Source organism: Rana temporaria, chromosome 8, assembly GCF_905171775.1.
Source record: "Rana temporaria chromosome 8, aRanTem1.1, whole genome shotgun sequence".
Taxonomy (NCBI): Eukaryota; Metazoa; Chordata; class Amphibia; order Anura; family Ranidae; genus Rana; species Rana temporaria.
The window spans coordinates 28,303,287-28,329,512 of record NC_053496.1 but is presented as its reverse complement, the minus strand read 5'-3'; the positions used below and the strand labels follow the sequence as shown (position 1 = coordinate 28,329,512).

Below are 26,226 nucleotides of genomic sequence, written 5' to 3'. Positions count from 1 at the left end.
TAAATTTAACCGATGGATACCTAACCGATAGAAAAAAAAAAAACGATTGTTTGTGGGCACGTCCATCGGTTAAAAATCCACGCATGCTCAGACTCAAGTCGACGCATGCTTGGAAGCATTGAACTTCATTTTTTTCAGCACGTCGTCGTGTTTTACGTCACTGCGTTCTGACACGATGGAAAAATCCATCAGACCATTTTCATCGGATGGACCGATCGTGTGTACACGGCATTAGAATGCCATGTCTACAGTCAAGCACAGAGGTGGAAATATAATGCTTTGGGGCAGTTTGTCTGCTAAAAGGTACAGACTGACTCTGCCGCATTGAGGGGCCAATGTACAGGGCCATGTATTGTAAAATATTGGATGAGAACCTTCTTCCCTCAGCCAGAACACTGAAGATGGGCCGTGGATGGGTCTTCCAGCATGACAATGACATAAAACATACCTCCAGGATTTAGAGAAGATCTGTAAAGAAGAGTGCACCAAAATCCCTCCTGAGATGTGTGCAAACCTGATCACCAACTACAAGAAACGTCTGACCTCTGTGCTTGCCAACAAGGGTTTCTCCACCATGTTCTAAGTAATGTTTTGCTTGGGGATAAAATACTTACCGTATTTAACGGGGTATACCGCCCCCCGGCGTATAAGGCGCACCCCCGCAAACCAAAAAAATTTAAAAAACTTAAATTTTTGCCCTGCATCCATCGGCAGCCTTGTCCGGCGTCCGTCTTGTGGGTGTCCATCTGCGGCTTCCTTGCGAGGTGTCCGTCTGCGGCCATCCATCCAGGTGTCCATCTCCGTCCAGCGCGTCCGTCTGCGGCCTCCATCCAGGTGAGCGTGTCCGGTGTTCCATTTTGGCGCGAGCCGAGAGGAGCCGGATTTCCTGTGTGTTCGGCTTCTCTTACGTGGCTGCGGGCGTGGCCGAGCCTAGCCGAGTGCGCAGTACGCTCGGCTCTAGGCTGCGGCAGGCGTGGCCGAGCCTAGCCGAGTGCGCAGTACGCTCGGCTCTCGGAGAGACAGCGGGGATCGGCGTATATCTCGCACCCCTGATTTTAAGGGGGAAAAAAGTGCGTGGTATACGCAGATAAATACGGTATTTTACTCACTGAACTGCAATTTAATTTCTAGCATACATTTTATGTGGGTTTTTTTCTGGATTTTTGGTTGATATTCTGTCTCCATCATTTAAAATACACCTATAATAAAAATTATAGACCCTTCATTTCTTTGTAAGTGGGCAAACGTACAAAATCTGCAGTGGATCAAAGAATTATTTTCCCCGCTGTATTATCTGATAAAATAATTTGTGTATTACAGCTTTCAAGACTGCGTGCCTAATCAAGCTGTATCCTTGTTTAATGTGTTCAAAACTTAAAGCGGTAGTTCACCCTCACTTGCATAATTTTTCGATCGAGACAGGCATTGTAGCGCGAGCTACAGTATGCCTGTCCCGATTTTTTTACCCCCGTACTCACTGTGTACCTGTACGATAAAGATTTCGGCTCCCGCGGGGAATGGGCGTGCCTAGGGAGAGGGAGGATGATTGACGGCCGGCCCTGGCACGTCACTCTCCCCGAAGACAGCCGGAGTAGGTCTCGGCTCTTCACGGCGCCTGCGCACAGGCTATGCGCAGGCGCCGTGAAGAGCCAAGCCTATTTCGGCTATTTCCGGAGAAGCGTGACGCGCCAGAGCCGGCCGTCAATCATCCTCCGTCTCCATAGGCACGCCCATTCCCCGGTATCTTCGATCTACGAGTACAAGGTGAGTACGGGGGTAAAAAAATCGGGACAGGCATACTGTAGCTCGCGCTACAATGCCTGATTTTATGGTACAATAAAATTTTTTTTTTTTTTTTTCGTTCATAGGGTGAACCCCCGCTTTAATTAAAACTAAAGACAAAAAAAAAAAAATGCAGACCTGGCAAATAACAGAATGCCAATTTTGAACCCCACCCAGCTCCATGGATGGTGTTGGGAACTTACCCAAGAAAGCTGTTGCTTTGCCAACTACATAGACCGGTTTGGAATTCCATTTGTTTTTCAAAGAATGCTCCCAAGCTGAAAGAATGCAAAACCAGGAAACACATCAGCAAAGAAAAATCCAGACAAATAAAAGGATAAATGATATCTACGGCATGATCATCATCATACATTGCTTATCATGGGTAGAAAAGGGTTCTGTCCATGTAGCCAGATGTTAATGGCAAAGAGACCAAAACATATCTTTTTATTTATTTTAAATAACGTTTTTGTCCATTGTGAAAGAATTTCAGAATTCATCTCACAGGAAGTGACAAGGACTCTGCATTTCTGGTAAAGAGCGAACTGCTGATTTCTGTACCGTTTCAAAAATGTAGTTAGCTCAAAAAAGAAATGCAATCAGCACCTTCAGTGACTGGTAAACTGCAATATTTAAATTTTTTGTTCTTGGATTCAAATATGCTTTAAAGCGGAACTCCACCCAAAAGGGGAAGTTTGGCTTTAAGGACTCGTCCCCACCGATCCTCTTGAAGAATTGGCACATTTGAGGAGCGGGGGGAGTGGATACCCGATTTTGACAGGTAGCTGCTCCCACTTCCACCACCTAGGCGATCAGAGCAGAAGTTCTCCTCCCTGCAGTCCTCTGGGACACTGACAGGTCCCGGAAGACTGCAAAAGACAGCGAGGGAAACTGACCGGGGTGAGCGCACTGCTGGATCGTGGGACGGGTTCTTTTAAAAAGTCCGCAGCTACAGATTTGTAGCTGCTGATTTTTTTATTTTATTTTTTACAGGAGACTGGAACTCCTCTTTAAAGAGGTACTGCAGTCTGCTCACATAATTTGTAATAAAAACATATTTGCCATTCTGAAGCTTCCCTCCAACCGCTTTGCATATTATTTTATACACACTGTGATTCTGTACTTGCCCAATATGCTGCAGAAATCTCCCTCCACTGAGTCTGGCTGCAACCATTTTAACTGTGGGCAGCTGAAGCTGCTGTCTGTTCACTTCTTGGATTTACACAGACACACACCTCCAGCTCTGCAGCTCTGATTGGCCCTCTTATGTCTCTTTCCCACTCCCTTCCTGACAAACTCTCACAAGAGTGAGAGAGAGAGAGAGAGCTGTGCATTACAGGTGAAACTCGAAAAATTAGAATATCGTGCAAAAGTTCATTTATTTCACTAATGCAACTTAACCACTTCCCGACCCCCGCATGTACATATACGTCAGCAGAATGGCACGGACAGGCACATGTACGTACCTGTACGTCCTCTGCTAGACGTGGGTGGGGGGTGATCCGGGACAACGGCGCGGCTATTTGTTTATAGCCGCTCCGTCGCGATCGCTCCCCGGAGCTGAAGAACGGGGAGAGCCGTGTGTAAACACGGCTTCCCCGTGCTTCACTGTGTCGGCGCATCGATCGCGTCATTCCCTTTATAGGGAAGACACGATCGATGACGTCATTCCTACAGCCACACCCCCCTACACTAGTAAACACACACAAAGTAAACTCTAACTCCTACAGCGCCCCCTATGGTTAACTCCCAAACTGCAACTGTCATTTTCACAATAAACAATGCAATTTAAATGCATTTTTTGCTGTGGAAAATGACAATTGTCCCAAAAATGTGTCAAAATTGTCCGAAGTGTCCGCCATAATGTCGCAGTCACGAAAAAAATCGCTGATCGCCGCCATTAGTAGTAAAAAAAAAATGCAAAAAAACTATCCCCTATTTTGTAAACGCTATAAATTTTGCGCAAACCAACCGATAAACGATTATTGCGATTTTTTTTACCAAAAATAGGTAGAAGAATACGTATCGGCCTAAACTGAGGAAAAAAAAATTTATATATGTTTTTGGGGGATATTTATTACAGCAAAAAGTAAAAAATATTGCATTTTTTTCAAAATTGTCGCTCTATTTTTGTTTATAGAGCAAAAAAGATAAAAACCGCAGAGGTGATCAAATACCACCAAAAGAAAGCTCGATTTGTGGGGAAAAAAGGACGCCAATTTTGTTTGGGAGCCATGTCGCACGACCGCGCAATTGTCTGTTAAAGCGACTCAGTCCCGAACTGTAAAAACCCCTTGGGTCTTTAGGCAGCAATATGGTCCGGGGCTTAAGTGGTTAAAGGGTGAAACTAATATATGAGATAGTTCAACCCGTAATTTGTCATAAATGTGATGATTATGGCTTACAGCTCATGAAAACCCCAAATCCACAATCTCAGAAAATTAGAATATTACATGCAATCAATAAAACAAGGATTGTACATTGAACAATATCGGACCTCTGAAAAGTAGAAGCATGCATATGTAATCAGTACTTGGTTTGGGTCCCTTTTGCAGCAATTACTGCCTCAATGCGGCGTGTCATGGAAGCTATCAGCCTGTGGCACTGCTGAGGTGTTATGGAAGAGCAGGATGCTTCAATAGCGGCCTTCAGCTCTTCTGCATTGTTCGGTCTCATGTCTCTCATCTTTCTCTTGGCAATGCCCCATAGATTCTCTATGGGGGTCAGGTGAGTTTGCTGGCCAATCAAGCACAGTAATCCCACGGTCATTGAGCCAGGTTTTGGTGCTTTTGGCAGTGTGGACAGGTGCCAAGTCCTGCTGGAGAATGAAGTCAGCTTCCCATTAGAGCTCGTCTGCGGAAGGAAGCATGAAGTGCTCCAAAATCTCCTGGTAGACGGCTGTGTTGACCCTGGACTTAATGAAGCACAGAGGACCAACACCAGCAGATGACATGGCTCCCCAAATCATCACAGACTGTGGAAACGTCACACTGGACTTCAAGCATCTTGCAGTGTGTGCCTCTCCATTCTTCCTCCATACTCTGGGTCCTTGGTTTCCATATGAGATGCTAAATTTGCTCTCATCAGAAAAGAGGACTTTGGACCACTGAGCAACAGACCAGGTGTGTTTTTCTTTAGCCCAGGTAAGACGCTTCTGATGTTGTTTGTTGTTCAGGAGTGGCTTGACAAGAGGAATACGACATTTGAAGCCCATGTCTACGATCCATCTGTGTGTGGTGGCTCTTGATGCACTGAATCCAGCCTCAGTCCACTCCTTGTGAAAGTCCCCAACACTTTTGAATGGCCTTTTCCTGACAATCCTCTCCAGGCTGTGGTCATCCTTGCTGCTTGTGCACCTTTTTCCTTCCACACTTTTTCCTTCCACATAACTTTCTATTAATGTGCTTTGATACAGCACTTTGGGAACATCCAACTTCTTTTGCAATTACCTTTTGAGACTTCCCAACCTTATGTAGGGTGTCAATGATGGTTTTCTGCACAACTGTCAGGTCAGCAGTCTTTCCCATGAGTGTGATTCCTACTGAACCAGACTAAGACCATTTAAAGGCTCAGGAACCCTTTTTGCAGGTGTTATGGCTTAATTAGCTGGTTAGAGTGGGACACATTGAGCCTAAAATATTGCACCTTTTCACAATATTCAAATTTTCTACAATTTGGGGTTTTCGTGAGCTGTAAGCCATAATCATCACAATCATGACAAATCATGGCTTGAACTATCATGCTTTGCATATAAGGGTCCGGATTCACAAAGCACTTGCGCCGACGCATCTCCAGATACGCCGCGTAAGTGCAAATATGCGCCGTCGTATCTGTGCACCGTGCCCACAAAACTAAGATACGCCTACCGACGTAACTTGCCTACGCCGGCGTAGAGTGGGCGCATATTTACGCTGGACGCATTTGGCGCTCCCATTGATTTTCTATTCAAATATGCAAATGAGGGAGAAACGCAGATTCGCGATCGTACATGCGCCCGACCCAGGGTACAACTGGTGCGCGCAAGTTGTAAGTCCGGCATAAAGTTAAGCCCCATAAAGGAGGTGTAACTCAGCAGCAGACGTGGAAAGGTCTGCACCAGGGAACTCAAGCCCACGTATTTTACGTAGTTTACATTGGACGTGAATATGACTAGGCGTAGGTTATGTTTACGCCGTAGGCAGTGATCCGGCGTATCTTAGGCAGTTGTTCCGACGTGATTGTAAGCATGCACACTGGGATGCGCCCACGGGACGGCACATGCGTCGTTCGTTATACGTATCTGTCTGGCCCTCGGCCCTTCATTTGCATGGGGTCATGCCTCATTTGCATGGCTCACGCCCACTTCCACTTCTGCCGATTTACGCCAGTGCAGTTTTGGGAGGAAGTGCTTTGTGAATTCAATGCTTGCCTCCATGCGCTGCGTTGGCGTAGATATGCTACAGCGGCATAAATGTGTGCCAATGTCTGTGAATCCGGGCCAATGAGTCCATCTCATATATTAGTTTCACCTTTTAAGTTGCATTAGTGAAATAAACAAACTTTTGCACGATATTCAAATTTTTCGAGTTTCATCTGTAGGTCATAAGCCTAGGCTTTTTTCCAGACGAAGAAAGAGAAGTGGGCTGTATAATGTATTTATTTGCAGGGCAAAAAAATGTTTTACTATCCAAACGTTAAAACAACAAGGGCAGAAGATTTAATAGATGGAAAAAAAGACTGAAGTTCTGCTTTAATGTCACCAAAACAGAATGTACAGGGAAATCTCCCCATCAGGCACACAAAAAGCAATACAATTCTGTAACAAAAAAAACGAAGAAGAAGTTATCCTGAGTTCTACTTTAATTTAAAAAAGATGGATATGTAATGTCGGGTGACTGAAGTGGATGGACAGGCCTTGTAAGCGAACCTATCTGTGGCCAGACGCTGCCGCTTGCAATCTGAGTCTTGTTGATGCGCTGACAAGCAAATTTACATAAATGCAAAAATCATGGAATCTGATTTGCATTTTCACCTCAATGTTCTTCACCTCTGCGATTCAATGCATTTTTAATGGTTTATCTTCCCCTCCTCCGGTGTAATTATCTAAAGGTACCTCTTCCCCTTTTGCCGAGTTAATGCTTTTTTATTGGTAATAAAGAAGGAAAAATAAATACAAATGCCAGGGGCTAATTTTGTGCAAAGGTTTCTAATAACCTTCTACAACATATTAGCAATGATTAAAGATTTCACGGTGTGTGATTTTTCAGCTTAAAAATCAAAGGCCTAATTAAAAACTTAAATGAGACGGCAATATTACATTTTCCGAGGAGGTTAATTTACAATAATTTCTTGAGTGGGACACTCTAATTGAAAACAAAATGCTGTTATCTTTATTTAATTAGAAGCTGACATCACAGGCTTATTGGAAATGTCACCATAGGCAGTACAAATCGGCATTAGACAACAGAGTTTATGGGAAGGGGGACTTCTTCCCCGACACAATTTACATAATGCCAAGTCCCCGCAATTATGAACGTAATCTAGCGGGATTTATGTACTGAGGTCACAAATAATCAACACCAAGTTTGTATAGATTGACGCCCAGCCGCACCTCATCCATTTAGCCTTGGTTACTATGTAACAATAATAGTGCAAGTGGTACTATCCGCGTTGTGGCGTAGAACAAAAACCTCAGATCGCAAATGTGAAAACAATAATGTAGCATCTAAATAGGCAATGAATATATTAAGATACAGTAGAAAACCTTGTAAGGCATGCAAGTTGATGCAAAAATATAAAACATAAAAGTCAAAAATAGTAAAACCTGTATGTAACAAAGCCAGTGCTCGTGACGATGCTTTTCAGAAGGTGCTCCAGTAACCAGCCACCAACAGTAAGTGAATTAAAAACTCACCAGAGCAAATGGCTACCATTACAGCAGCAAGTGTGCCTAAGAAGCCAACATGGGAGTCTCACAGGAATCACTGTGGTATGTGAATTCCAACGACATCTCCTCATCTGGGGGCAGAGATTCTGGTGCTGTTGGAATATTTTTCAGGCTCCTGTTGAGCTTTATTTACCCTTAGTTGGAAGCACTTGTGGAGATGCCATTGCAATTAAAAGGGGTTATAAAGTTTAATTAAAAATAAATAAATAAATAAAAAACATGTCTATATTTACCTACTTTGTGCAATGGAATCACACAGAGTGGCTGGGAACTTCCTCTTTTCGGGTCCCCTACCGATGCTCCTGGCCCCTCCTCTCTGGCCAGTTCCCCCATGGGAAGCTGCACGTGAGTCCCTCTGCTGTGTCCATTGATACAGCCCCCCCCCCCCGCTTACTCGTCACTGGCTTTGATTGACAGCACAACGAGCAAATGGCTCCCGATGCCCCAGCAAAGCCAGGAAGGGAGCAAAGATCTGCAGACGTGCACAGTGCTGGGTAAAATGAGGTCTTCGGTAAGTAAAGGGTGGCTGAGGGGGTCAATGCTGACACCTAAAAATGTTTTACCTTAATGCAAGCACTCATCGCCCCCTTAAATGTCACATTTGGCATGTCATTTTTTTATTTGGGGGGGGGGGGGGGGGGCGAGTACCTAGTTTTGACAGGTACCCAGCTCCAGCTTCTTCTCTCGCCATCTAGGCGACTCCTCCTCTCCCCCTCCCTCCCTGCAAACTTCTGGGGCACATCACAGGTCCCAGAAGATTGCCCGACCACTAAAAAAGGCGCAGCCATCACAGTCAGGTGCCCACACTTGCAATACCGATGCCATGTAGAGGGAGAGGAGTAAGGCTTCAGGTGGCCGCATCACTAGACCACGGGACAGGTGAGTGTCTGTTTATTAAAAGTCAGCAGCTACACTTTTTGTAGCTGCTGACGTTTAATAAATGTAAAAATGACTGGAACTCTGCTTTAAAAGGGGTTGTAAACCTTTGTGTTTTTTCACCTTAATGCATCCTATGCATTAAGGTGAAAGAATACCTTGCTGTGTCTGGAGCCCCCTGTTTTACTTACCTGAGCCCCAAATTTCCATGGGCGTGATCCCGCGTCGCTCTCCCCACTGCTTCTCGGCTCTTTGTTGGATAGATTGATAGCAGCGCAGCCATTGGATCCTGCTGCTGTCAATCAAATCCAATGACGTGGCAGACGGGGGGCGGGCCGAATCATACACTCGGCGGCTATGGATGCCGAGTGTATGACACAGGATCGCGCCCGCAAGGTAACCCCCACAGGTCCCAGAAAACTGCGGGACCAGTCAGATAGCGCAGCGGGGCTGGCAAAGCACAGTGAGCAGCTGGCTGTGATGCCCACAGTTAGAATGCGGACATCAGTGAAGAAACCTGCCGGGTGAGGACCCGGGGACAGGCAAGTGTCCTATTATTACAGTTTTTGTACCTACTGACTTTTATTTTTTCCAAAAAAAGACTGAACAACCACTTAAAACACACTTAAAGTAAATCGAACTCAAACTACTATAGTTTTCAAAATGACTTGACTAATGCAGAAATCTGAATATTCCATTTTAAATTTTAATAATTGAGTAGGCTTGCTTATGCTGCATTTTAGTTTGGTCCCTTATTTCGATTTGCTTAGGTTGCATTATTTGCATTTTGGCACACAGGTTCACTTTAAGCAGCCCACCTAATATACTTTTTATTTAAAAAAAATTGGATGTAAATTACCCCGCTAGTCCAGTCTACATAATATATCCCCACCTTCCAGTAATATACATGATACAGTTAATACTGTGCTTGTTTGTCAATTAATACAAACTGTGGCGCTCAGTTTTTTGGCACCAACACTTGTTCTCCTGCTTGAACATGAAGTGGAACCCCTGGGGCTATATGGAGACGAAAACTCTTCCCAGTGATGTGTGCTGATGAAAGTTTTTATTTTATTTTTTATTCCTCAAAGAGTCGCAGAGCTCGGCCAGCTGAGAGTAGATGCCAGAACAGAGAATAATGAATTATCATGCCCAGTTAGATCAAGGGTCTTTTAGCGCTGGTGACTGAAAGCGAGAAGAAAGCCCACAATTCAGAGAACAGTTTTCACACCAATTCACTTCACAATGTGGGTTAATTGTCTGCCAAAAACACCGCCTGTGCCTACAAACAGTTGGCAAAACACCACTTATGTGCAGAGACATCAGCCAAGGAAGCATGGGATGGTTCAAAGATAAAAATGGATATTACATATTGATATGTATCTTGAATTCTGCAGAATCCACGGGTAGGAACCAAATATCAGTAACAAAGATGGCCCCTGCCCCCACCTATAACTGGCCTTCACAGCAAGGAGCACATGGAAGGGGAAAACGCATAAAAGACAAAACCAGATTTGCAAACGCATTCGTAAGCTGCAAGATCTTTTCATGGCACCCTTGTGTATTGCATGCCGTCCTAACACCTTTAAGAAGGACTGGGCTACCTCCAGGCCCACCTGCCCCTCATCTATTCATTAGAATTCTTCCACTGTGGAGACGCTCATAAATTCAGTAGTGTTAGGACTGCAAGCAATACACAGGGTGCCGTGAAGAGGCCTTGCAGCTTACGCATGAATTTGCAAATGTGTGCCAAGTAAACCCGTTATTTTAACGCAGACTGTTGGACAGGTTCATTTGGAAGGTCAGCAGACTGGTTGGCGAGTTGAGCTGGGAATGTTCTCTGGTTTTGTCTTTCAGGCACCAAATATCTCCTCCGGAGGCAGGGGTAGGGAGATGTCAGACATCAATTTTGTTCGGGTACAGAATCGCACGACCGCGCAATTGTCAGTTAAAGCGACGCAGTGCCGCATCGCAAAAAATGGCCTCGTCATTAAGGAGGTGAATCCTTCTGGTACTTAAGTGGTTAAAGAATGTTATACAGCACAGTTCTTGCGCTGTGCAATTGGCCCCTTCTAGCACCTGAAATACCTGGCTGATCCTGCCTGGTTCTGCCCTCCCTCCTGTAAACTGACTTGACACCATGGTCAGTTTACGTGCCTCCGTCATCCGCTGTCTCTCCTCTGTCTCCTCCCCCCTCCCCTTTGCCTGTCAGTGCCCGCCCCCTCCTGCTGCTAAAATTACTGTGTGAAGTACATACAATCCCTCCGTTAGAAAATGTTCTAGGCTCCAGTGTATATTCTTTGTAAAAAATATGCCGATTTGTACCTAATTTCATAGCACCGCTCTCATGACCGCTCCTCCTCTCCTCCTGATGTCAGTGGGGGATTCTCAGCCCCTCCTGCTGTAGCTGTCAGATCGGCAGGGGGCACAGCGAGCAGTCACGTGAGCGCCCAACATTTTCTAACAGAGAGGATTGTATGTACATTACAAAGTGGCTTTACAACCATTTTAAACTATGCAAGATCTTTAACCTAATTTACTGGCTGCATACTTATTCTGAATTAGTTACTCAGAACAGGGATTATTTTAGGTTTATAAAGCGGAGCTCCACCCAAAAGGGTAAGCTCTGCTTGTTCGCACCCTCCCCCCGTCACTGTCACATTTGGCACTTTTATGAGGGGGCCTGCAGGTACCTGGTTTTGACAGGTACCCTCTCCCACTTCCGGGTTAGATTGCTGCTGCGATCTCTGAGTATTTCCGGCTCCTCCTCCTCCCCCCCCCCCGTTGCCTTCTGGAACACACACAGATCCCAGAAGACAGCGGGACCATTCAGAAAGCGCAGCATTCAGGCGCCAACGCCGGTTTCCCTTAGTGAAGATGCTGGAGCCTGCACCCAAAGCAAAATTAAAGAATCAGCTTGGGGTGTCGACATTGCTGGATCCCTGGACAGGGAAGTGTCCTTATATTAAAAGTCAGCAGCTACAGTATTTGTAGCTTCTGACTTTTATTATTGTTTGCCCAGACTTGGGATCCTCTTTGAGGGATAAACAACCAGTAGCTCTCAAACCAGTAGTTATATCCTGTCAGGATAGAAATAAAGGGGCTTTTTTTACAGGTGCAATTTCTAAGGCCGCGTACACACGATCGGACAAAACCGATGAAAACGGACTGAAGTTCAGTTTCATCGGTCCAAACAGATCGTGTGTGGGCCCCATCAGTCAGTTATCCTTCGGTCCAAAAAAAAAAAAGAGAACTTACTTTAAAATTGAACCGATGGACGCCTAACCGATAGGTCAAAACCGATGGTTAGTACGCAAAAGCATCGGTTAAAAACTTGCGCATGCTCAGAATCAAGTCGACGCATGCTTGGAAGCATTGAACTTCATTTTTCTCTGCACGTCGTGTTTTACGTCACCGCGTTGGACTCGAAAGGTTTTTTTAACTGATGGTGTGTAGGCACATCAGACCATCAGTCAGCTTCATCGGTTAACCGATGAAAACGGTTCTCGTCGGATGGACTGAACGTGTGTACGCGGCCTTAGGCTGTAATATAAACCTTGCAGTAAAAGTTCAAAATACATATTGAATGATGTGTTAAAGGGACACAAAGCAAAATCCTTATTTTCCAAAAATAATCTATACACATCCACTACATAATGGACCTGTAATCAATTTTTCATGACCCGGTTTTTTCGCCTCCTTGAGCTCCTGAACCTCTCTTTTTTCCCCCCTCACTTATGTTTGGAATGAGCAGCGCATGTTAGTTGCAGTCATGTGCACCACTCTATGCAATCTACATCCCATAGTCCATCTCAGGAGTGAGCAAAAGAAGGTGGCTACATTCCTACATACAGTGGGACCACTGACAATGAACATAGCCACCCTCTATTACAGTGTTTCTCAAACTGTGTCCCGCGGCACACTAGAATTTGCAGTTGTGCCGTGGGATCATTTATGTTGTTGTTCGCTGGGCCCCGGCGGTGGCTGCACCAGCATTGTGCTGACTGTCGGTCACTCACTGAGCAAGTGTGCAGGCCTCACACGGTCATCTGTGCTGCTTAGTCTGTACGCAAATTGGATTGGTTGATGTTCGCCGTCACCAGACCCCGCCAATCCAGATCGAGAATACAGTGAGGCTGCGGCCTGGCTGCCAGCTGTGTGCCAGGACAGGTGCCTGACGGGCGCTTCCACGCCTCAACATGACGTCATTCTCTCCTCCAGTCCCACCCACAACAGAGGAGCCCGCAGCCCGTGGCTGTGCCACATGGTGTGGAGCTGAGAAGGTAAGACGAGAGAAGAGATGAGGATGGACGGACCAGTGTGTGATCATATCAGCAATAAATATAAGCAGCAGTCTTGTGCGATACCCATTCCCCAATATTATATCAGCAGATAAATATAACATATATAAAAGCAGCAGTCTTGTGTGATCCCCAATATTTTATATAGCAGTGATGTATAATATTGGGGATCACACCAGACTGCCGCTTTTGTACATTTTATATTTACTGCTGACCTGAAAAGATTTACCAATTTTTGTGGTGTGCCGCAAAAAAATGTTTAGATCATTTTTGTGCGCCGCAAGACAAAAAAAGTTTGAGAAACACTGATCTATCAGGAAGCTGGGGAATTTGGAGACTTGGAGGAGGAGAATTTAGGCCCGGATTCACGTAGGAGAGCGCATCTTTGTGCGGGGCGTAACGTATCCTATTTACGTTACGCCTCCGCAACTTTGAGAGGCAAGTGCAGTATTCTCAAAGCAAAGTTGCGGCGGCGTAGCGTAAATAGGCCGGCGTAAGCCCGCCTAATTCAAATGTGGAAGATGTGGGCGTGTATTATGTAAATGTATTGTGACCCCACGTAAATGACGCTTTCTCCGAACGGCGCATGCGCTGTCCGTGAAAGTATCCCAGTGCACATGCTCCAAATTAACCCGCAAAAAGCCAATGCTTTCTACGTGAACGTAAATTATGCACAGCCCTATTCGCGAACGACTTACGCAAACAACGTAATCGACGGAAAATTCTACGCTGGCCCGACGTCCATACTTAACATTGGTACGCCTCATCTACGCCTCATATAGCAGGGGTAACTTTACGCTGGGAAAAGCCCAACGTAAACGGCGTATCTGTAATGTGACGGCTGGGCGTACGTTTGTGAATTGGCGTATCTAGCTGATTTACATATTTCTATGTAACGCCCCTAGCAGCCAGCGTAAATATGCAGTTAAGATACGACGGCGTAGGAGACTTACGCTGGTCGTATCTTATACAAATTCTGGCGTATCTGATTCTTTGAATCAGGTGCAAAAGATACGACCGTTTAGACTCAGAGATACGACGGCGTATCTCCTACGTGAATCTGGGCCTTAGTGTCATTTTAACCCCATATTCTTAATATCCATTATCAGTGAATAGTTTCATGTCCTTGGTACACTCACCTTCTTTGTTAGCGGATGTCTGTAGACTTAATGCCACAGCTTCTACTGCCCGGGGGCTTGTGAATATCAGACCCTCATACTTTTCTGGGTGGGAGAGCTTGAAACAGAGAGAAGGTATACATTTACAAAAACACTCAGGAAATGGAATTAGGAAAAATACATATAAAGATTTCTCTAACAAGGAAAAAAAACTTTTTTTTCCCAGTAAAACCATTCACCTGTACATTTTTCAAATTTATAAACCATTAATTTTCATTTCATTGAAAAAAAAATTATAGCATTTTTAACAATAGACATTTGTAATGGTTTATTAAAGGAATTTTTCTGTAAAGCATTTTGGGCTTTCTAATCATTTTCAATTCTGATGATTGCAATAGGACATCCCCATCTCTGCTAGAAGATAGTGAGATGTGTCCCTCTCCAGTGAGCAGGGGCAGACTGACAACTCATGGGGCCCCCGGACAATAGAAGATTATGGGGCCCCCGGGCTTACAGATGGCCACCACGCCAGGAGGCAGTACAGAGGCGGGGCAGCTAAAATCTCGGGATTTTCACATCAAAAGCATGTCGGTTTTGGACATATCAGGGACAGATGTAAAAAAAAAAAAAAAAAAACACAGATTTTTACATACTGTCCCTGGTTTTACTGTGCCTGGCAACCCTGATGGGGCCCCCTAGTGGCATGGGGCCCTCGGGCAGTGCCTGAGGGCCTCAATGGTCAGTCCGCCCTTGCCAGTGAGTCATTAAGTTGTCCATTGTATAGCCTTGTTCACACAAGGTGTACTTAAGTGTATGCCCATTGAGGGGGGGTGTTTACCCGCACAATGACACAAGTGTTCCATGCAGGAAGTCCCATTGATGTCAATTGGGATGCTGTGGCTGCAATCTGACATCTGTGCAGCTGCACAGCCCTGAACCCACACTGTCTTCATTAAGTACCATGCCCCCACATCTGCATAGATGTCAGATTGGGAGCACTGTCTGTGTAGCCACAGCATCCCAACTGACATCAAAGGGACTGCCTGCACAGAGATGCATGGAACACCTGTGTATCGCCATGCAGGTAAACGCGGTCCTCCACAGGCGTATGAATTAGTATGCACTTTGTGAATGAGGCCTTAGCACAACTGCTCTAGTGCCATTGGGTGTCATTCAACTCAGCAGACTGAGGACATACTGTGAATGCAGGATATCATGCTGTGCCCGAGTGGGCATCACCATTGCTCCCTGTTCTTACAGTGTAATTATGAAGAAAGCGGTGCTCATGTTATCACTCCCAGCACTCCTTCCGTCATTGAAAACTTTCCTATACCAGAGAAGAGGCAAAAAGGAACAGGACCCTGTATATAATTGTGGCCAACCTGGAGAGATCTAGAGAAGGTAAATATAGCAAAAAAAAAAAAATAGAACAGTGTGACAAAATAAGATGTCCCCTATCCTAATGCCGCGTACACACGGTCGTTTTTTGTGATGAAAAAAAAGACATTTTTAAAAATGACCGTGTGTGAAGAAAACGTTGTTTTATGTCTTCTGAAAAACGACAAAAAAAAAAATTCGAGCATGCTTCAATTTTTTATGTCGTTGTTCAAAACGTCGTTTTTTGTGTCATAAAAAATGACCGTGTGTAGCTAAAACGACGTTTAAAACTACATTTTTAAATCCGCGCATGCTCAGAAGTAAGTTATGACGCGAGCTTGAATGGAACAGAGTGCCTCCATACCTGCTGAACGTAACCGCGCTTTGCTAGAGCTCTTTGAAAAAACGATGGTGTGTAGGCTACGTCGTTTTTTAAAATGAAGTTTGAAAAACATCGTTTTTTTCCATGCTAAAAAAATGACGTTTTCTTTTCATCACAAAAAACGACAGTGTGTACGCGGCATAAGGCTATTAGGCTGTATCCCTAGGGATTCATCATCATAAGAAAAAAAGGAATCCAGAAACCCAGTTCGAAAAAGTAACAAACAAAAAAGGAAAATGCATTTTTAATCATTCTCATTAGGCAATATTCTATGTGGCTTTAACCACTTGAGATCCGCGCTATAGACGAAATACGTCCGCAGCGCGGCTCTCAAGTGCCAAGTGGCCGTTTAAACACGGCCTTTTATGTGCATTACCCGCGCGCGCCACTGGGTGGCGCGCGGCGGGTAAAAACTGTCCCGACGCATCGCCGAAGACCCGATGCGTGTACCTGGCGGCCGCGATGTCCGCCGGGTACACGCGATCGTCGGTGACACGGCCGGTAACAGCAGGGACGTGGAGCTCTGTGTGTAAACACAGAGCTCCACGTGCTGTCAGAGGAGAGGAGACCGATCTGTGTCTCTTGTACATAGGGACTCAGCATCGGTCCCCTCCCCCAGTCACCCCCCTCCCCCCACACAGTTATAACACACCCAGGCTACACAGTTAACCCCTTCCTCACCCCCTAGTGTTAACCCCTTCACTGCCAGTCACATTTATACAGTAATTCGTGCATTTTTATAGCACTGATCGCTGTATAAATGTGAATGGCGCCAAATTTGTGTCAAAAGTGTCCGATACGTCCGCCGCAATATCCCAGTCCCAATAAAAATCGCAGATCGCCGCCATTACTAGTAAAAAAAAAAATAATAAAAAAAATCATAATTCTGTTCCCCATTTTGTAGGCGCTATAACTTTTGCGCAAACCAGTCGCTTATTGCGATTTTTTTTTTTTTTTTTACAAAAATACGTCGAAAAATACGTATCGGCCTTAACTGAGAAAAAAAATATTTTTTAAAAAAAAAAAATTGGGATATTTATTATAGCAACAAGTAAAAAAAATATATATTTTTTTTAAATTGTTGCTCTTTTTTTGTTTATATCGCAAAAAATAAAAACCGCAGAGGTGATCAAATACCACCAAAAGAAAGCTCTATTTGTGGGGAAAAAAGGACGCCAATTTTGTTTGGGAGCCACGTCGCACGACCGCGCAATTGTCAGTTAAAGCGACGCAGTGCCGGACGCTGAGATTTCGCCTGGGAACGAAGGGGGTTTATGTGCCCAGTAAGCAAGTGGTTAAGCAGTCCAAGCCATTTTAATGAGAACAAAATTAGATTATTTTATTACATTTGTTTTTGTTTGGTACTTTTTTGTACTGGGTGCCTAGATCTCTTTTTCTTATACTCACTGTGATTTATATAAAAAAAAAGTATTAGTAGTAGTATTGTGCTCTTCTACCCTTGACATCAACCTACACCAAGCCCATTTCTGATATTGATGATCATATCGTTACAAGTTTTATGCTGAATTATAATGTGGCCTTAGGGTGGTTGTGGTGATGCTTATGTGGTAGCTTCTTTAGCATATGATGCTAGAAATTTTAATCTGCGCTTTGTTTGTCAATTTTATGTTTTTGTTTAATAAACAATTCGTTTTAGATGACCGTGTTTATTGTGGTGCCTAAAAAGTCCATCTAGAGTTCACCTTCAATTTAGGATGTGGCATCTGTTTTTCTTTTCATCCACAGTACCACCCTGTCGGGATGCCTCTCTTTCAAATTCAACTTAATGTCGTTTTTAGTTACTATACCTTAAAGCAGAGTTCCACCCAAAAATGGAACTTCCGTTTTTCGGAATCCCCCCCCCCCCTCCAGTGTCACATTTGGCACCTTTCAGGGGGGAGGAGGGAGCAGATACCTGTGTAATCCAGGTATTTTCTCCCACTTCTGGGCATAGATCACCGTGGTTTACTACGCCAAATCTGGCGCCTACTCCGTGCCCCTTGCTGTCTTCTGGGAGACACGCAGGTTCCAGAAGACAGCAGGGACCATTGGGATCACGCAGCGTGACTCGCACATGCGCAGTAGGTAACCAGAAAGTGTAGTCGCAAGGCTTCACTTCCCAATTCCCTTACCGAAGATGGCGGTGCCTCCACCCGAGAGCCAAGGGACAGAACGGCTTTGGATGCCGACATCGCTGGGCGCCCAGGACAGGCAAGTTTTCATATATTAAAAGTCAGCAGCTCCACTAAAACTCTGCTTTAATGCTGTTTTTAGTTACTATACCTTAATGACAACATAAATAAGATCTGATTATAAAGTAGATAATTTTAAAATAAGGAGCCCTTGAACAAATAAAATATAACAAATTAACTATTTTTCTTTCAACGGGAAAAACAATTAATCTTTAAATTAGCTCAATGCTGGATGTCTACCACGAGATGCTTAGGAGGAGACCTGGCCAAACAAAAATCTAATACATGGACATGGCAGTTAGATAATTGAGGACAAAATAAGAATTCATTTTATGTTCAATGAATATGTAGTGGGTGCCCCCATCATAATAATTAGGGTTGTCCCGATGCCACTGTTTTAGGACCGAGTACAAGTACCGATACTTTTTTTCCCCCCATGTACTCGCCGATACCGATACTTTTTTTTAATGCCATGTGACAGTTTGACTGATGGGCACTGATAGATGGCACTGACTGATGGAGACTGATAGATGGCACTGACTGATGGGCACTGATAGATGGGCACTGACTGATAAATGGCACTGGACTGATGGGCACTGATAGATGGCACTGGTAGATGGGCACTCGCACAAATGCTCGGTATCGCTCCCGATAATAGTATCTGTATAGGGACAACCCTAATAATAATGATATGGACATTTCAGATAAAAGTAGAGCCAAGTGGAATTCTTTATCAAATTTACTTTTGCAAATTTTACCAAACTTACTAAACGCTTGCAACCGTTCAGGAGTACCGTATTTATCTGCATATACAGCGTACTTTTTTCCCCTTAAAATTAGGGAAAAATCGTGGGTGCGCGATATACGCCGATACCCGCTTTCCCGCACTGAGTTTGAACTGTGCCGCCGACTTATACCGAGCGCAGTACACTCGGGTACATTTGGCCAGGCTCAGCTTCGCTCGCGGTCACACTCTGCGACGCCTTCTAGCCTTTATGCGTGAGAAGCCGAGCGTGCCCGAGTGTACTGCGCTTGGTATATGTCGGCGGCGGCGTTCAAACACAGCGCGGGAAGCGGGAATTCGACTCAGAGACAGCGCGGGAGGACACCACCGAGGCCGCAGATGGACGCCAGACCGGACAAGACACAGACGAGGAGCATTCAAACTGTAAGTATTTTTTTTTTTTCAGAAATTTCCCTTCCAGGTTGGGGGTGCGCGCTATACGCCGATAAATACGGTAATTCTATCGTTTTTGGATTGTGTGTTGGCCATGAATGTCAGAAAAAGTAGGAGCAGATTTTATTATTTGCTGAGAATCATCAAAGCCATCCAATTTTGGATTTTTTTAAACTAGAAACCAAAACAAACAATTTATATTCCAAGTGGAGAGCATGCTCTACAGCGAAATTGGACCAGAGTGGCTCTTTACTCTTCTGATCTTTCGTACATGGTGACACTACGGCATTTGTTCCTCTATATGGAGACCTTTGTCAATGCATCTGCTGTTCCCTCAGGTTGTACATCCCCCTACTAGTACACCGTAGCGGGCTTAATCCATCAGGAGGGATAGAGTGGCAGTAATAAACTAGATTAATGTTGGTAATAGAATAAAGTAAGATTATATACCTTGTCGAAGAGCTGCTCCAGTGACACAAATTTAAAGGATAACACAGGGATTAGTGTTGCTTGCAGTCCATGGGATGACAACTCCTAAGGAGGGAGATAAGTCACAGTAATGTATGCATATAAAGATTATAAGGAAAGAATCAAACTTAATTTGCCTTATGGCAATCTATAACCGGAGTGTGTAATTCTTGTAATGTGTACGGTGTATGCTGCTGACCCTGGTGCACGGATAACAATGGAAGAACGATTGGCAGGGCTGTACTTACTACAACAGCAATTTAATAATTCACTTTCCAGCCACTCTGTTCATCTGCGAAAGCGAAAAGGCCTGGAGTATCTGGCCAGAGCTTGTATGGGGTTCAGGAATAATTCCCTGCCCCCTATGTTACAGTGCTGGCGACTGGTAGTTCGCTGCGCAGGAACCCAACGCAAAATCATGAAAGGGAAGTGCTTTGTGCACTGGTCCAAATCACTTGGTGGAGGGTGTAATATGGTGTGGGGTTATTCATTATAAAAAAAAAATAAAAAATAGACATTAACTTTAAGGGCCAGTCCACACCAGACGCAGTTCCGTACAGTTTTGTGTGCATTTTTTTCTGCACAGTGTTTTCCATGTATTCCAATGGCTCCAGTTCACACCATGCAGTCAGTTTCTGGTGCAGAAACTGACCGGAAACTCACTGCATGGTGTGAACTAGAGCCAACTAGAGCCATTGGAATACATGGAAAACACTGTGCATGCATTTTGTGCAGAAAAAAAAGCAAACGGAACTGCGTCTGGTGTGAACTGGCCCTAAGAAAAAGTCTGCAACAATTTTTTAGGCTCCTTGTATTTCAGGGTGCTGGGGTTTATTTAATATGGTGGAGAAGCCGAGGTGAAAGGGTGGGTCACTGTTCCACCAGCCTGGTTTGTGTGGTGACCATTGAGACCTCTTACACATCCTATTCAAATTGTGGCTTACACCAAAACTGGTCATACATTAGTAGTGTGGGAGGAACGGCGCCCCCACTGTTGGCGTCAGTGGGACGAACGGCGCCCCCACTGTTGGCGTCAGTGGGACGAACGGCGCCCCCACTGTTGGCGTCAGTGGGACGAACGGCGCCCCCACTGTTGGCGTCAGTGGGACGAACGGCGCCCCCACTGTTGGCGTCAGTGGGACGAACGGCGCCCCCACTGTTGGCGTCAGTGGGACGAACGGCGCCCCCACTGTTGGCGTCAGTGGAAGGAACGGCGCCCCCACTGTTGGCGTCAGTGGAAGGAACGGCGCCCCCACTGTTGGCGTCAGTGGAAGGAACGGCGCCCCCACTGTTGGCGTCAGTGGAAGGAACGGCGCCCCCACTGTTGGCGTCAGTGGGACGAACGGCGCCCCCACTGTTGGCGTCAGTGGGACGAACGGCGCCCCCACTGTTGGCGTCAGTGGGACGAACGGCGCCCCCACTGTTGGCGTCAGTGGAAGGAACGGCGCCCCCACTGTTGGCGTCAGTGGAAGGAACGGCGCCCTCCACTGTTGGCGTCAGTGGAAGGAACGGCCCCCTTCACTGTTGGCGTCAGTGGAAGGAACGGCGCCCTCCACTGTTGGCGTCAGTGGAAGGAACGGCGCCCTCCACTGTTGGCGTCAGTGGAAGGAACGGCGCCCTCCACTGTTGGCGTCAGTGGAAGGAACGGCGCCCCCACTGTTGGCGTCAGTGGAAGGAACGGCGCCCCCACTGTTGGCGTCAGTGGAAGGAACGGCGCCCCCACTGTTGGCGTCAGTGGAAGGAACGGCGCCCCCACTGTTGGCGTCAGTGGAAGGAACGGCGCCCTCCACTGTTGGCGTCAGTGGAAGGAACGGCGCCCCCACTGTTGGCGTCAGTGGAAGGAACGGCGCCCCCACTGTTGGCGTCAGTGGAAGGAACGGCGCCCCCACTGTTGGCGTCAGTGGAAGGAACGGTGCCCCCACTGTTGGTGTCCCTGGGAGGAACGGCGCCCCCACTGTTGGTGTCCCTGGGAGGAACGGCGCCCAAAGGGCCAGATAAAGGCAAGCAAACGGCCACCGTCTAGAGAACACTGTACTAGTGATTAGCAGCTTAAGTGGAGGCAAGTGAAGAAACATCTTGCGTTTTCTGCTTACCTCGACGTAGAGGTCCGGACCTTGGTCACCAGATTTCGGCTCTTTCAGTAGCAAAACCTTCATTGCACCGGAGGAGTCCTGAAATGAACGGAGGAGAGTTATAACAGCCTGCACCTCGTGAGGACATCAAACAATGTAGAACTTCAAGCACACAGCAGGCAGTTCCTGATGAGTAAGGAGAACTGTCTGACCACCAGTGATAAGACACAGTGCTGCGTTCTTCAGATTAAACACAAAGTTCTCAGCGGGGGTCACACACACAGGGAAACAACTAAATACTGACAAATGTGACACTACAGAGCCAGGCAACATATTCTTTGTACACAATAGTGGCTGACAAGTCCTTACAACCTCTAGAAGATTTCACTAAAGGATGATTTTCCTCCACATTTTTGAAAATCATGGCAGACATTCTTTGTATTCAGTCTTCAAAAGGAAAACGTATCTATTGTTAAATATCTATCGGTATTATTAAAGCAGAAGTAAACTGCATAGAAAAGATGGGACCCCCAGGAGATTTAGGTTTTAAGGGAAATACTGTAGGTCGGTTTTTTTTTGGTGTGTGTAAATATTGGCCGACACTAGATGGCGCTCACAATCATAGTAAATAAGTATTTATTTCCCATGATCATTGGCTCCATGTAGTGGCCATAATGCAGTATTTTCCCGATTTATTCTGTTCTTATGAATGAAGAACATCTGACCTAGAGGAAAATAGCCTAGTAACATTTGATTGTAAATTCATAGTAAATTAAACCCTCTGGGTTTCGGAGCTATTTTCTACTGCAAAACTGCATGCACATTCGTTCTCTACAAAAGCAAATCAAATGAATCTATGTATTGTCGCCGCTGCCCACTATTCAGATGGCCGCCCCCCTGGTGAGCGCCGACCATCTGATTAACGGCAACTGGTTGGCTTTGGAAGTGTCTATCAGAGCCAGCGGCCTGAGGGCTGTAATCGGCCTCCAAATAGTTAACCAGGGGACACAGGGGGTGTGCATTCCCTGGTTAACACTGACAGGTGTCTCAGCCAATCAGGTTCACCAATTCTGGTTTCCGGTAACCTGATTGGCTGAAGCGACTTCGAGGGCGGGACTACTTTGAGGGATCGTGGAGGAGGATCCGAGGATGGCTGACCGAGAAAGGTAAGTGCCAGGCGGGGGGGGGGGGGGGTAATCTGGTGGCATTTTAGGGGCAAACTGGCGGCAGCTGATGGGCACAGTGGCGACAATGGCATATGGCATAGCACAGTGGCGACAACTGATGGGCACAGTGGCTGCGTTTGGCAAGGTACAGTGGCGAAAATTGATGGGCACAGTGGCGACAATTTATGGGCACAGTGGCTGCGTTTGGCATGGCACTGTGGCGACAATTGATGGGCACAGTGGGTGCGTTTGGCATGGCACATTGGCGACAATTGATGGGCACAGTGGCGACAATTGATGGGCACAGTGGTGACAATTGATGGGCACAGTGGCTGCGTTTGACATGACACAGTGGTAGCGTTTGTCATGGCACAGTGGCGAGTCTGCAAAAGACTTGAGACGGGGCCAGAGGTTCACCTTCCACCAGGACAATGACCCTAAACATACAGCCAGAGCTACAATTGAAAGGTTCATAGAATATTCATGTTTTAGAATGGCCCAGTCAAAGTCCAGACCTAAATCCAATGGAGAATCTGTGGCAAGACTTGGAAATTGCTGTTTACAGACGCTCTCCATCCAATCTGACAGAGCTTGAGATATTTTGTTTTCTACGAAGAATGGGCAAAATTGTGCCTCTCTAGATGTGCAAAGCTGGTAGAGACATCCACAAAAAGACTTGCAGCTGTAATTGCAGCGAAAGGAGGTTCTACAAAGCATTGACTCTTTATTTGTAAAAGATTTTGGAAACAATTTATAATTTTCGTTCCACTTCACAATTATGTGCCACTTTGTGTTGGTCTATCACTTAAAATGTATTTAGGTTGTAACATAACAAAACGTGGAAAATTTCAAGGGGTATGAATACTTTTCCAAGGCAATGTATTTCCATACATTGTATCCTCTGATAGAACTTTGTATAGATTTATCTCCATGGGGTACGAATACTTTTTCAAGGCACTGTAAATTTATAGAAAGTTCTATCAGGGGATACAATGTATGGAGATAAATCTATATGACGTTGGGGGGGGATTTACTAAAACTGGTGCAGCTGTACATAGTAAACAAACAATCAGCTTCTAATGCCCGATACACACGATGAGATTCTAATCTCAGATCAAATCTGATGAGTTTACTAAAGTCCTGAATATTTTCGTACGACAGAATAGAAATTCGGAAGTGAGGTCATGTGCTGTAATGCATTTTTAAATGACAGCTGTATTGATTAGACGAAAATTGTACGATCTGGCATCGCGCGAAAAAAAAAAATTGTGCACATCCGATCAAATAACTAATGACTAAGCACTAACTGTGTGCGAAACGCGTCGGCTGTCCCCTTATGTGACTGTATCTTTGGATGTACATGTCTTACTTTTATCAATAAAGACAACTTTCTCAAGTTTATCCGGAGTGCGGCTGTCCATCGATTTCCATGTTTTCCATGTCCGATCAAATAATATCGGATGAACTGTCCTAAACGGTTCTTGAAAACACAGAGACAGTTTTTAACAATTCCTTTATTAAAAAATAAAAAACAATGTCCCCCGGTGTAGATCCATTGTCGATCACAACGCCCGCCACCCCCGCTGACCAAAAGAAAAAAACTCTGCTCCCACTGTCTGCTTGCTCTGCCATTTGACATCTCTCAAATACCTAAGGGGCGGGGCCACACTGGTGATGTCACATGGTAGCACCACCCCTTGCGACGGCCCCCACCCCGCATTTAACCATTGAGAGTCCCCCCCTATGTTGAGGGAATGTGGCCTGGTATGGTTCAGGAGGGGGGGTGGGGAGAGATGCTCGCTTGTCTGTGTCCCCCCCCCTACTGGTCTGCCAGGCTGCATGCTCGATTAGGGTCTGGTATTTGGAGGGGGATCCCATGCTGTTGTCTTTTAAAATTTTGGTGTGGGGTTCCTCTTACCATACCAGACACAAAAGGGCCTGGTATGGATGGGAGGGGGGACCCCCACGCTGTTTTTTTCCCTGGATTGAATTCATGTTCAAAACGGATCAGATGTGCGATTTAGATGCATTCCCATAGAAGGCAATGAGCCTGGAATTCATATCTGAACCACACTGCAGTGCTCAGAAAACACACAGAACTCCCTTCAAATTTGCAGCAAATTTCACACTGCACATATGTGAACCAGCTCCATAGAAAAGGCTGCCAGATCACATGTCATGAGAATCGGATGCAGTTCAAAATTTGCATATCTGTGAACAGAGCCTTATGCCGCGTACACACGATCGGTCAAACCGATGAGAACGGTCTGATGGACCGTTTTCATCGGACCAAACCGATCATGTGTGGGCCCCATCGGTTAAAAAAAATTCAATCTTGTTTTAAATTTAACCGAAGGGAAACCTAACCGATTGAAGAAAAAAAAAAATGATCGTTTGTAGGCACGTCCATCGGTTAAAAATCCACGCATGCTCAGAATCAAGTCGACGCATGCTTGAAAGCATTGAACTTCATTTTTTTCAGCATGTCGTTGTGTTTTACGTCACTGCGTTCTAAAACGATCGTTTTTTTAGCTGATGGTGTGTAGGCGTGATGGACCATCAGTCAGCCTTATAGGTTAACCGATGAAAAAATACATCAGACCGTTTTCATCGGATGGACCGATCGTGTGTACGCGGCATTAGTCCTGGTTCACACTGATGCAGGTTAGAAATTGTGTGAGTTCAGCTGAACTCGCACGATTTCAAACCGGCAATGCAGTCCGACTTCGGGGGCAATTTGACAGACATCTGTGCGGGTTCATGCAGAGATGTCTATTCAAATCGCCCCCGAAGTCGCCGAAAGTAGTACAGGAACTACTTTTGGGAATTGGTGCGGTGCCGACTTCGGAGGGTGCTGTTGCCGGAAATAGCTGCCGATTTGGCGTGTGATTTGTCAAATCGCATCAATGTGAATGTGGGCTAAAAGCTAGACGGAGACTGGTTACTATGCAGAGCTGCACCAGATTCCGTGTGCACCAGTTTTAGGAAAATCTCTTCCAATGTATATAAAAATCCATATAGGGTTCTATAGGAAGTTCTAAAGGAAGTATATAATGTACATGGAGTTCTATAGGAAGTATATAATGGACATGGAGTTCTTTAAGAAGTATATAATGTACATGGAGTTCTATAAGAAGTATATAATGTACATGGAGTTCTATAGGAAGTGTATAATGTATATATAGTTCTATAGGAAGTATATCATGTATATAGAGTTCTATAGGAAGTATATAATGTATATGGAGTTCTATAGGAAGTATATCATGTATATAGAGTTCTATAGGAAGTGTATAATGTATATGGAGTTCTATAGGAAGGATATAATGTATATAAAGTTCTATAGGAAGGATATAATGTATATAGAGTTCTATAGGATGTATATAGAGTTC

The 26,226-nt window shown here is 45.3% G+C and overlaps 1 protein-coding gene across 1 annotated transcript in view; it reads right to left on the bottom strand.

Moving 5' to 3' along the window:
* The window catches only part of UROS (uroporphyrinogen III synthase), a 47,246-nt gene extending 25,410 nt beyond the window's left edge, over positions 1-21,836 (bottom strand). The window contains exons 1-4 of the mRNA XM_040361437.1: positions 21,693-21,836; positions 19,582-19,665; positions 14,025-14,121; positions 1,986-2,060 (exon numbers count right to left, since the gene is read on the bottom strand). Coding sequence (XP_040217371.1) covers positions 1,986-2,060; positions 14,025-14,121; positions 19,582-19,665; positions 21,693-21,755 — 319 coding nt within the window. The 5' untranslated portion in view covers positions 21,756-21,836. The remainder of the gene's footprint in view (positions 1-1,985; positions 2,061-14,024; positions 14,122-19,581; positions 19,666-21,692) is intronic.
* Positions 21,837-26,226: the final 4,390 nt, after the last annotated feature.